The sequence below is a fragment of the Phaenicophaeus curvirostris genome, unplaced genomic scaffold (genome assembly GCF_032191515.1).
Source record: "Phaenicophaeus curvirostris isolate KB17595 unplaced genomic scaffold, BPBGC_Pcur_1.0 scaffold_59, whole genome shotgun sequence".
Lineage (NCBI taxonomy): Eukaryota > Metazoa > Chordata > Aves > Cuculiformes > Cuculidae > Phaenicophaeus > Phaenicophaeus curvirostris.
In genome coordinates this window covers 477,867-490,530 of record NW_027206681.1, presented here as the reverse complement: position 1 = coordinate 490,530, position 12,664 = coordinate 477,867, and the positions used below count along the sequence as shown (strand labels likewise).

The 12,664-nt window shown below is 59.8% G+C and overlaps 1 protein-coding gene across 1 annotated transcript in view; it reads right to left on the bottom strand.

The window, feature by feature from the left end:
• The window catches only part of DCHS1 (dachsous cadherin-related 1), a 54,861-nt gene that overhangs the window by 13,389 nt on the left and 28,808 nt on the right, over positions 1-12,664 (bottom strand). The window contains exons 8-13 of the mRNA XM_069881673.1: positions 8,708-8,804; positions 7,758-7,915; positions 4,658-5,492; positions 2,393-2,632; positions 1,175-1,300; positions 740-949 (exon numbers count right to left, since the gene is read on the bottom strand). Coding sequence (XP_069737774.1) covers positions 740-949; positions 1,175-1,300; positions 2,393-2,632; positions 4,658-5,492; positions 7,758-7,915; positions 8,708-8,804 — 1,666 coding nt within the window. The remainder of the gene's footprint in view (positions 1-739; positions 950-1,174; positions 1,301-2,392; positions 2,633-4,657; positions 5,493-7,757; positions 7,916-8,707; positions 8,805-12,664) is intronic.

Genomic DNA, 12,664 nt, shown 5'->3' with positions numbered 1-12,664 from the left:
GGCTTTGAGGTCCCCTCCAACCCAAACCATTCCATGATTCTATGATCTCTGAGGTCCCTTCCAACCCAAACTATTCCATGATTCCATGGGCTTTGAGGTCCATTCCAACTCAAACTATCCAACGATTCTATGACCCAAGGGAGGACCCATTCAGTCCTGCCCAGAGAGTCGCCTACATCTCCTGGAAAGGAGGTTGTGGTGAGGTTGGCTGGACTCTGCTCCCAAGGAATGGGGGGTGGATGAGAGGAGATGGCCTCAAGTTGCAGGCCACCCAGCTGAGAAGAAGCAGCTGATGAGCTCTTCTAGAAACAGATGGGGACGGTCTCTAGATCTAGATTGGGCTCAGACCAACGGGATGAGGTTTAACGAGGCCAAACTCCAGGTCCTGCCCTTGGGGCACAACAACCCTGAGCAGCTCCAGACTAGGAGAAGTCTGGCTGGAAAGTGCCTGGAGGAGAAGGACCTGGGGGTGTTGGTTGAACAGCAGCCAGCAGGGGCCCAGGGGGCCAAGGAGGCCAAGGGCATCTTGGCTTGGAGCAGCCCCGGCGTGGCCAGCAGGGCCAGGGAGGTTCTTCTCCCTCTGGGGAGACCCAACCTCGAATCCTGGGGTCAGTGCTGGGTCCTTCACTCCAAGAAAGACCTTGAGGGGCTGGAGCGAGTCTGGAGAAGGGAACGGAGCTGGGGAAGGGGCTGGAGAACAAGTCCTGTAGAGCTTCCCCCAAAGAGAGGCCGCGCTCACCTGCCAGCAGGTACTCCAGGCGCCCGTTCTCGCCCCCGTCGGGGTCGGTGGCCCGCAGGGTGTAGATGGCCAGGCTGCTCTGGTTCTCGGGGACGTCCACGGAGCAGGATTCGCTCTCCAGGCGCGGCGCGTGGTCGTTCTCGTCTCCCACAATTACCCGCACGGTCACCTTGGAGAGGTTGGGGGGCAGCCCGGCGTCCCGCGCGTAGACTGCGGGGACGGAGAAGAGCGATGCAGGACCTCGTGTGGGATGGGAGATACCCCCAAGGCTCTCGCGTCCCACCATCTGGACAACCCCACGGGCGTGGAAACCCTGTGTGCTCGAAGAACCCAACGACCCTACATGCTCCATGACGCCACTGGTCCCACCGGCCACGGGGAGGACCCACCAGCCTCCTGCGAGATCCCCACCTGCTCCATCCTGCTGATCCCTACCCGTCAGCACGTGCTGCTCCTGCTCCTCACGGTCCAGGGCTCGCGTGGTGACGATGAGCCCCGTCTGCGGGTCGATGGAGAACAGGTCCCCAGTGAGGCCCCCGTAGGACACTTGACCATTGGCACCTACGGAGAGGAATGTGGTTTGAGGGTAACCCCAGGGACCCCTCATCTGACCCCAGGAACCCCTCATCTGACCCCAAGAACCTCTCATCTGGCACCATGAACCCCTCATCTGGCACCAGGAACCCCTCATCTGACCCGAAGAACCCCTCATCTGGGACCAGGAACCCCTCATTTGATCACAGGAACCCCTCATCTGGCCCCAGGAGCCCCTCATCTGACTCCAGGAACCCTTCATCTGGCCCCAGGAGCCCCTCATCTGACCCCAAAAACCTCTCATCTGGCACCAGGAACCTCTCATCTGACCCCAGGAACCCCTCATCTGACCCCAAGAACCCCTCATCAGGCACCAGGAACCCCTCATCTGACCCCAGGAACCCCTCATCTGACCCCAAGAACCCCTCATCTGCCCCCAGGAACCTCTCATCTGACCCCAGGAACCCCTCATCTGGCACCAGGAACCCCTCATCTGACCCGAAGAACCCCTCATCTGGGACCAGGAACCCCTCATTTGATCACAGGAACCCCTCATCTGGCCCCAGGAGCCCCTCATCTGACTCCAGGAACCCTTCATCTGGCCCCAGGAGCCCCTCATCTGACCCCAAAAACCTCTCATCAGGCACCAGGAACCTCTCATCTGACCCCAGGAACCTCTCATCTGACCCCAGGAACCCCTCATCTGACCCCAAGAACCCCTCATCAGGCACCAGGAACCTCTCATCTGACCCCAGGAACCCCTCATCTGACCCCAGGAACCCCTCATCTGACCCCAAGAACCCCTCATCAGGCACCAGGAACCCCTCATCTGACCCCAAGAACCCCTCATCTGACTCCAAGAACCCCTCATCTGACCCCAGGAACCTCTCTTCTGACCCCAGGAACCCCTCATCTGACCCCAAGAACCTCTCATCTGACCCCAGGAACCCCTCATCTGACCCCAGGAACCTCTCACCTGACCCCAGGAACCCCACATCTGACCCGAAGAACCTCTCATCTGGCACCAGGAACCCCTCATCTGACCCCAGGAACCCCTCATCTGGCCCTGCTGGAGCTCAAACAGCCCCCAGGGAGCTCCTCCTCGCCCTGGATCCTCACCCAGGTCCCGGTCGGTGGCCACCACCTGCAGCACGGGGCTGCCGGGAGGCAGGTTCTCCATCACGTGCGCCTCGTACTCGGGTTTCTCGAAGGCTGGAGCCTCGTCGTTGACATCCAGGACCAGCACGGAGAGGAGCTGCGTGGCCGAGCGCCGTGGGAACCCGTGGTCCGTGGCCACCACCGTCAGGTTGTGCTGGGCCACCTCCTCGCGGTTGAGGGCTCGCACGATGGAGAGGGCACCTGCGGACACGGGCAGAGGGGAGGGATGGGACCACGGGCACGGGGACGGAGCCGTCGTGGAGCTGCAGGTGCTGGGGTCAAACAGGGACAGGGAGGGTGCAGGAGACACAGCAGAATGAGTTTTGGGGTCCCCAGCATGGGAAGGATGTGGAGCTGTGGGAACGAGGCCAGAGGAGGACATGGAGATGATGCAGGAGCTGGAGAACCTCCTGTAGGACAGGCTGGAGAGTTGGGGTTGTTCGACCTGGAGAAGGGAAGGCTCCAGGGAGACCTTAGAGCAGCTTCCAGTAGGGAAAGGGGACTCAAGGGAAGCTTCCACTGGATACAGTGCCTGGAGAAGTCAATGCTCCATCTCTGGAGGTGCTGAAGGCCACGTTGGATGGAGCTTGGAGCCCCTGATCCAGTGGGAGGTGTCCCTGCCCATGGCAGGAGGGTGGAACCAGACGGGATTTGAGATCCCTTCCAACCCAAGCCATTTTGGCTTGGTCAGACACGGCGTGGTCAGCAGGGCCAGGGAGGTTCTTCTCCCTCTGGGGAGACCCAACCTCGAATCCTGGGGTCAGTTCTGGATCCTTCACTCCAAGAAAGACCTTGAGGCTCTGGAGCGAGTCCAGAGAAGAGCAACGAAGCTGGGGAAGGGGCTGGAGAACAAGCCTGAGGGCCCTGGGGGTGTTTATCCTGGAGAAGAGGAGGCTGAGGGGAGACCTCATTGCTCTCTGCAACTCCCTGAGAGGAGGTTGTGGAGAGGAGGGAGCTGGGCTCTTCTCCCAAGGGACAGGGGACAGGACGAGAGGGAACGGCCTCAAGCTCCACCAGGGGAGGGTCAGGCTGGACATCAGGATGAAATATTTCACAGAAAGGGTCATTGGGCACTGGCAGAGGCTGCCCAGGGAGGGGGTTGAGTCACCTTCCTGGAGGGGTTTAAGGGACGGGTGGACGAGGTGCTGAGGGACATGGGTCAGTGATTGATGGGGATGGTTGGACTCCATGATCTGGTGAGTCCTTTCCAACCCAGTGGTTCTATGATTCTATGATTCTACGAGTCTACGATTCTATAATTCTATGATTCTAGGATTCTACAATTCTACGATTCCACGATTCCACGATTCTATGATTCTATGATTCTACGATTCTATGATTCTACAATTCTACGATTCCATGATTCTATGAGTCTAAGATTCTATGATTCTACAATTCAATGATTCTACGATTCTATGATTCCATGATTCCATGATTCTATGATTCTACAATTCTACGATTCCATGATTCTGTGATTCCATGATTCTATGATTCTACAATTCAATGATTCTACAATTCTATGAGTCTACGATTCCACGATTCCACGATTCTATGATTCTATGACTCTAGGATTCAATGATTCTACGATTCTACAATTCTATGATTCCACGATTCCAGGATTCTATGATTCTATGATTCTACGATTCTACGATTCTATGATACTACGATTCAATGATTCCATGATTCTATGACTTAAGGATTCTATGATTCTATGATTCTACAATTCTATGATTCCACGATTCTAGGATTCTACAATTCCACAATTCTACGATTCCATGATTCCTGTGCCCATCCCCACATGTCCCTCACCCTCCTGGCCCCCCTCTCCCCTCTCCATCCATACTACGATTCAATGATTCCATGACTCTAGGATTCTATGATTCTACAATTCTACGATTCCATGATTCTATGAGTCTAAGATTCTATGATTCTACAATTCAATGATTCTACGATTCTAGGATTCTATGATTCCACGATTCCACGATTCTATGATTCTACAATTCTATGATTCTATGATACTACGATTCAATGATTCTACAGTTCTAGGATTCTAGGATTCTACAATTCTACAATTCCATGATTCTATGAGTCTACGATTCTATGAGTCTACGATTCTACAATTCTATGATTCTACGATTCTAGGATTCCACGATTCCATGATTCCTGTGCCCGTCCCGACGTGTCCCTCACCCTCCTGGCCCCCCTCTCCCCTCTCCCCATCCTCACCGGTGCTGGGGTTGAGGTGGAAGCACCCGTCCGCGTTTCCCGCGCGCAGCGAGTAGCCGACGCGGCCGTTCTCCCCGAGGTCGCGGTCCTGGGCCAGGACGTGCAGCGCCACGGAGCCCGTGGGCTGATCCTCCATCACGCTGACGGCGGCGGGCGAGACGAAGGCGGGCTCGTTGTCGTTCTCGTCGGTGACGAAGACGCGGGCGGTGACGGCGGCCGAGAGCCGCTGGCTGGCATTGCGCGCCTGGTCCGTGGCCTCCACCACCAGCAGGAAGGAGGCGGCCGCCTCGCGGTCGAGGCCCTGGCGGAGGCTGAGCTGCCCCGAGCGCGGGTCCAGCCGGAAGGGGCCTCCGGGAGGCTCCTGGCGGAGCAGGGAGTAGCGGATCTGGCTGTTGGGCCCCACGCCGTCCCCGTCCACCGCCTGGAAGGTGAAGACGGAGGCGCCGGCCGGGGTGTTCTCGGGCACCACGATGGTGACGGGGTCTTCGGGGAAGGCGGGAGCCTGGTCGTTGCGGTCCTGGACGTGGATGTGGACGAGCACCAGGCGGCTGGAGGGGTAGCCGAGCTGCGTGTCCTCGGCGCTCACCTGGAGCACGTACCGCGCCCCGGCCTCGTAGTCCAGCTCGCGGGCCGTGTAGATGTCCCCCGTCACGCTGTCCACCACGAAGGAGCCGTCCCCGCCGCCCCCCACCACCGTGTAGGTCACCGGCCCTCGGGCGGCGGCGTCCGCAGGGGCCACCGAGCCGATCACCGAACCCGGCTTGATGCCCTCGAGAGGCTGCAGGGTCAGCACGGTGGCGTCCGGCCGCGGCAGCACCCGGGAGGACGGCAGGACCTGCGAGGACAGGCGGAGGTGAGGGAGGGGGCCAAGGACAGAGCAGGGTCCAGCCCTGGTCAACGTCTTCATCAACGACCCGGGTGAAGGCACCGAGGGCACCCTGAGCAAGTTTGGGGGTGACACTGAGCTGGGTGGATCTGCTGGAGGGTTTGAGGGTCTCCAGAGGGATCTGAACAGGCTGGATCCGTGGGCTGAGACCAACGGGATGAGGTTTGACCAGGAACCTGGGGCACAACAACCCTGAGCAGCTCCAGACGAGGAGAAGTCTGGCTGGAAACAGCCTGGAGGAGAAGGACCTGGGGGTGTTGGTTGAACAGGAGCCAGCAGGGGCCCAGGGGGCCAAGGAGGCCAAGGGCATCTTGGCTTGGAGCAGCCACGGCGTGGCCAGCAGGGCCAGGGAGGTTCTTCTCCCTCTGGGGAGACCCAACCTCGAATCCTGGGGTCAGTGCTGGATCCTTCACTCCAAGAAAGACCTTGAGGGGCTGGAGCGAGTCTGGAGAAGGGAACGGAGCTGGGGAAGGGGCTGGAGAACAAGCCTGAGGGCCCTGGGGGTGTTTATCCTGGAGAAGAGGAGGCTGAGGGGAGACCTCATTGCTCTCTGCAACTCCCTGAGAGGAGGTTGTGGAGAGGAGGGAGCTGGGCTCTTCTCCCAAGGGACAGGGGACAGGACGGGAGGGAACGGCCTCAAGCTCCACCAGGGGAGGGTCAGGCTGAAAATTCTTCATGGAAAGGGTCACTGGGCACTGGAACAGGGAGGGGGTTGAGTCCCCTTCCCTGGAGGGGTTTACGGGACGGGTGGACGAGGTGCTGAGGGACACGGGTTAGTGATTGATGGGGACGGTTGGACTCGATGATCCAGAGGGTCTTTTCCACCCTGGTGATTCTGTGATTCTATGAAAACTGCCCCAAGCAGCCCAAAGGGGCACCAAGAGTAGAGCCCGTCAAGCAAAAAGCCACGTTATAGGGATGCAAACAAGCACCTCAGGGACAACCAGCCTGGTCTCCAGGCTTTGGAGGCTCTAGAGCAACTCTGATGATGGGAACAGTTGAAGCTCCGGCCTGAAGAGGAAATGGGATCATGGAATTGTGGAGTCATTAAGGTTGGAAAAGGCCACCAAGTTCATCCAGCCCAACCCCACCGTGCCGACCGAACCACGTCCCAGAGCTCCACAACTACACGTTCTTTGAACCCCTCAAGGGTTGGAGACTCCACCACCGCCCCGGGCAACATCTTCTAGGGCTCCACCACTCTTTCCATGAAGGAATTTCTCCCAATATCCCGTCTAAACCTCCCCTGGTGCGACCTGAGGTCGTTTCTTCTCATCCATCCCTTGTTCCTCGGAGAAGAGCCCAGCACCCACCTCACTGCAAGCTCCTTTGATAAATTCAAGGGCAAAAGAAAGCGGAGAACGTTATGAACCTGCTGACAATGCTGGAGGAGCTGCCAGCACGGAGACGCAGCAGAATCTAAGCCAAGGAGAGTCAAACAACCTTGGGAATGGGAAGAGACGGGATGGGAAGGTAGAAAATGGGGGTGGGGAGGGGAGTGGAGTCTCTGCTGGGAAAGGAAGCTCATTGCTAACGATGGAGAAGGGGCTGATCCACTGGGAGGTGTCTTTCCATGGTTCTACGATCATTCCATGATCTTTGAGGTCCCTTCCAACTCAAACCATTCCATGGTTCCATGATTCTATGATCTTTGAGGTCCCTTCCAACTCAAACCATTCCATGATTCTATGATCTTTGAGGTCCCTTCCAACTCAAACCATTCCATGGTTCCATGATTCTATGATCTTTGAGGTCCCTTCCAACCCAAACCATTCCATGATTCTATGACTCCATGATCTTTGAGGTCCCTTCCAACTCAAACCATTCCATGATTCTATGACTCCATGATCTTTGAGGTCCCTTCCAACTCAAACCATTCCATGATTCTATGACTCCATGATCTTTGAGGTGCCTTCCAACCCAAACCATTCCATGGTTCCATGATTCCATGATCTTTGAGGTCCCTTCCAACCCAACCCATTCCATGATTCCATGATCTTTGAGGTCCCTTCCAACCCAAACCACTCGATGATTCTGAGTTGAAGAGGGGGACAAGGTGGGAAGGAGGGCAGCCAAACAGCTGGCTGGTGTCCTCCAAGAATGGAAATAGATGATCGCTAAGGTCCCAAGCCAAGCTATTCCATGATTCCATGATTCCAGGAGGTGGGTGAGGGGTGGGGAGTGCAGGGCCGGGCCGGGGCGGCTGGTGGGTACCTGGATGCGGACGATGGCCGAGGTGCTGTGAGGCACCACCCCGCGGTCGCTGGCCGTCACGGTGAAGATGTACTCGGGGCGGTCAGAGCGGCGAAGGACGGTGGCCGTACGCAGCTCCCCAGTGGCCACGTGCAGCGTGAAGCGCTCGGCCCAGGCTCCTGCGCGGAGAAGATGAACCCACGGAATCGGTGAGGTTGGAAAAGGTCTCCAAGCTCATCCAGTCCAAGTATCAGCCCAACCCCACCACGCCTACTCAATTCCAGGTGCCACAGACACGTGGTATTGAAGCCCTCCAGGGATGGAGACTCCACCACGGCCCTGGGCAGCATCTACCAGGGCTTCTCCACATTTTCCAGGAAGGAATTGCCCCCAATATCCAACCTAAACCTCCCCTGGTGCAACCTGAGGCCATTTCTTCTCGTCCTTGTTCCTTGGGAGAAGAGCCCGACCCCATCTGGCTCCAACCTCCTTTCCAGGAGCTGCACAGAGTGATGAGGTCTCCCCTGACCTTCTCTTCTCCAGACTGACCCCCTCCAGGTCCCTCAGCCCCTTCCCTGGTTCTCCAGCCCCTTCCCCAGCTCCATTCTCCTTTCTGGACACGCTCCAGGCCAGAGAAGGGAGAGGAGGTTGGAATGGAGAAGGGGAGGGAGGTCAGGATGGAGAAGGGAGGGAGGTCAGGATGGAGAAGGGAAGGGAGGTTGGGATGGAGAAGGGAAGGGAGGTCGGGATGGAGAAGGGAAAGGAGGTTGGGATGGAGAAGGGGACGGAGGTTGGGATGGAGAGATGAGGACACATTGGGATGGAGAAGGGAAGGGAGGTTGGGATGGAGAAGGGAAGTTGGGATGGAGAAGGGAAGGTCAGTTGGGCTGGAGGAGGAAGCTCAGCGTGGTTGGACTTGGTCTGTGGGCCCCGAGAAGACCGCGTTGGTGAGCCTGTTGCTCCACACGTACCTGTGAGGGTGTAGCTGATGGTCCCGTTCTCCCCCTCGTCGGGGTCCTTGGCCTGCAGGGAGGCCACCAGGAGTCCCGACGGCTTCTCCTCCAGCACCTGCAGCACAGGGAGAAGCTGAGCGGCACGAGGAACCTCCAGGCCACCCTGCGGCCCACGAGACGGGGTCTGCACCACCCCACACCAGCCCTAGATGCCTCGCCCCACACGTGGACCCTCCCAGCAAGACCCATGAGCTGTGTCCGAGGCTGGACAACACGGAGAATTCCTCAACCACGCTGGCAAAGGGGGTTTCTGCCCCTCCAGCCCAGGTCCTCGAGGTCGGCGGTGCCGGGGCCGGTGGTGGCAGCGAGGGGCAGGGTGACAGGGGGACAACGTCACCTCCAAACCCTCTGCAGGTGGGAGCATCCGAGGCTCCACGACCATCCTGGTGCTCTCTGCCCACAAGAGCAGAGGTCCCGGATCCGAGGCCGATCACCGAGCAACAGAAGGTGGTTTCATAGAATCGTTGGGGTTGGAGAAGCTCCAGCTCAATCATCATCCCAACCCCACTCGGACCACCAAACCGTGTCCCCAGTTGCCACGTCCACATGGTTTTTGAAGCCTTCCACGGATGGAGACTCCACCACAGCCCTTGGCAGCCTCTGCCAGGGCTGGACAACCCTTTCCACGAAGGAACTTCTCCTTCTATCCAATTTAAACCTCCCCTGGTGGAACTCGAGGCCGTTCCCTCTCGTCCCACCCCTTGTTAGGGGTATGGAGCATCCCCTCAGCATGTTCAGAACGAGTGGTGGATCCTCCAGGAGGTTGTGCTACTCCATCAACTCTGGGAGAAGCTGGAAAGATGGGTGGGGAGGGATCTCATGGAGTTCAACCAAGGAACATGCAGAGTCCTGCACCTCACGGACCAGGACAGGGTCACAGAAACATGGAATCCCTTCCCTCTGGCTCCGTCCCTTCCCCCTGGCTCCATCCCTTCCCCCCGGCTCCATCCCTTCCCCCCACCACCTCCATCCCTTCCCTCTGGCTCCATCCCTTCCCTCTGGCTCCATCCCTTCCCCCTCGGCTCCATCCCTTCCCTCTGGCTCCATCCCTTCCCTCTGGCTCCATCCCTTTCCCCTGGCTCCATCCCTTCCCCCTGGCCCCATCCCTTCCCTCTGGCTCCATCCCTTCCCCCTGGCCCCATCCCTTCCCTCTGGCTCCATCCCTTCCCCCTCGGCTCCATCCCTTCCCTCTGGCTCCATCCCTTCCCTCTGGCTCCATCCCTTCCCCCTGGCTCCATCCCTTCCCCCTGGCTCCATCCCTTCCCTCTGGCTCCATCCCTTCCCTCTGGCTCCATCCCTTCCCTCTGGCCCCATCCCTTCCCTCTGGCTCCATCCCATCCCCCTGGCCCCATCCCTTCCCTCTGGCTCCATCCCTTTCCCCTGGCTCCATCCCTTCCCTCTATCTCCATCCCTTCCCCCTGGCTCCATCCCTTCCCCCTGGCTCCATCCCTTCCCTCTATCTCCATCCCTTCCCCCTGGCTCCATCCCTTCCCTCTGGCTCCATCCCTTCCCTCTGGCTCCATCCCTTCCCCCTGGCTCCATCCCTTCCCTCTGGCTCCATCCCTTCCTTCTGGCTCCATCCCTTCCCCCTGGCTCCATCCCTTCCCTCCGGCTCCATCCCTTCCCCCTGGCTCCATCCCTTCCCCCTGGCTCCATCCCTTCCCTCTGGCTCCATCCCTTCCCCCTGGCTCCATCCCTTCCCCCTGGCTCCATCCCTTCCCCCTGGCTCCATCCCTTCCCTCTGGCTCCATCCCTTCCCCCTGGCTCCATCCCTTCCCTCTGGCTCCATCCCTTCCCTCTGGCTCCATCCCTTCCCCCTGGCTCCATCCCTTCCCCTCTGGCTCCATCCCTTCCCTCCGGCTCCATCCCTTCCCCCTGGCTCCATCCCTTCCCTCCGGCTCCATCCCTTCCTTCTGGCTCCATCCCTTCCCTCTGGCTCCATCCCTTCCTTCTGGCTCCATCCCTTCCCCCTGGCTCCATCCCTTCCCCCTGGCTCCATCCCTTCCCTCCGGCTCCATCCCTTCCCCCTGGCTCCATCCCTTCCCCCTGGCTCCATCCCTTCCCTCCGGCTCCATCCCTTCCCCCTGGCTCCATCCCTTCCCCCTGGCTCCATCCCTTCCCTCTGGCTCCATCCCTTCCCCCTGGCTCCATCCCTTCCCCCTGGCTCCATCCCTTCCCCCTGGCTCCATCCCTTCCCTCTGGCTCCATCCCTTCCCCCTGGCTCCATCCCTTCCCTCTGGCTCCATCCCTTCCCTCTGGCTCCATCCCTTCCCCCTGGCTCCATCCCTTCCCCTCTGGCTCCATCCCTTCCCTCCGGCTCCATCCCTTCCCCCTGGCTCCATCCCTTCCCTCCGGCTCCATCCCTTCCCCCTGGCTCCATCCCTTCCCCCTGGCTCCATCCCTTCCCTCCGGCTCCATCCCTTCCCCCTGGCTCCATCCCTTCCCCCTGGCTCCATCCCTTCCCTCTGGCTCCATCCCTTCCCCCTGGCTCCATCCCTTCCCTCTGGCTCCATCCCTTCCCCCTGGCTCCATCCCTTCCCCTCTGGCTCCATCCCTTCCCCCTGGCTCCATCCCTTCCCCCTGGCTCCATCCCTTCCCTCTGGCTCCATCCCTTCCCTCTGGCTCCATCCCTTCCCTCTGGCTCCATCCCTTCCCTCCGGCTCCATCCCTTCCCCCTGGCTCCATCCCTTCCCTCTGGCTCCATCCCTTCCCTCTGGCTCCATCCCTTCCCCCGGCTCCATCCCTTCCCCCTGGCTCCATCCCTTCCCTCTAGCTCCATCCCTTCCCCCTGGCTCCATCCCTTCCCTCCGGCTCCATCCCTTCCCCCTGGCTCCATCCCTTCCCCCTGGCTCCATCCCTTCCCCCTGGCTCCATCCCTTCCCTCCGGCTCCATCCCTTCCCCCTGGCTCCATCCCTTCCCCCTGGCTCCATCCCTTCCCCCTGGCTCCATCCCTTCCCTCCGGCTCCATCCCTTCCCCCTGGCTCCATCCCTTCCCCCTGGCTCCATCCCTTCCCTCTGGCTCCATCCCTTCCCCCTGGCTCCATCCCTTCCCTCTGGCTCCATCCCTTCCCCCTGGCTCCATCCCTTCCCTCCGGCTCCATCCCTTCCCCCTGGCTCCATCCCTTCCCTCTGGCTCCATCCCTTCCCTCTGGCTCCATCCCTTCCCCCGGCTCCATCCCTTCCCCCTGGCTCCATCCCTTCCCTCCGGCTCCATCCCTTCCCCCTGGCTCCATCCCTTCCCTCCGGCTCCATCCCTTCCCTCTAGCTCCATCCCTTCCCCCTGGGTCCCTCGGATCCAGCCGGGAGATCTCCCCGGGTGGTTCCACTCGAACACGTTTATACAAATAGAAGTGGAATCTGAGCAAGACTCCGAGGCAGGAGGAGGGAAGCGTGGAGGCCCCAGGCTGGTGGCCCTCGGGAGGGGAGCCCGGAGGATCCGAGCTGGGATGTGCCGGCTCCGTAAACACTGGGCGGCGGGGAGGGAAATTCCAGGGAGGGAGACGAGCGGTTGGAGCAGAAACACGACGTTGGCAGGAGAACAGATGAGGCCAGAGCGGTCAGGAATGAGTTTAGGCTGGAAACGAAGAGCTGGCTCCTAACGAGGAGATCAAGGAATCCGGAGCAGCAGAAGGACCTAAATATAGCTGGGCTCTTCGGGAAGAGGAGCGGCTCTGGAGGCCTCTTCCAGCCCCGCTCCGAACCAAACTGGGATGGGACCTGCCCCCCGTTCCATCCCGGATCGCCCCCAGCCTGGAGACACGGGATCCAGCTCCGTGGTTGGACTCGATGATCCGATGGGTCCTTTCCAACCTGGTGGTTCTGTGATTCCATGGGCACGGTCCAACTCCTCTTCCATGAGGGACCAAACTCCATCGGAGGAGATCGGGAGGTAAAGGAGCAGCAGCCCCTCCAGC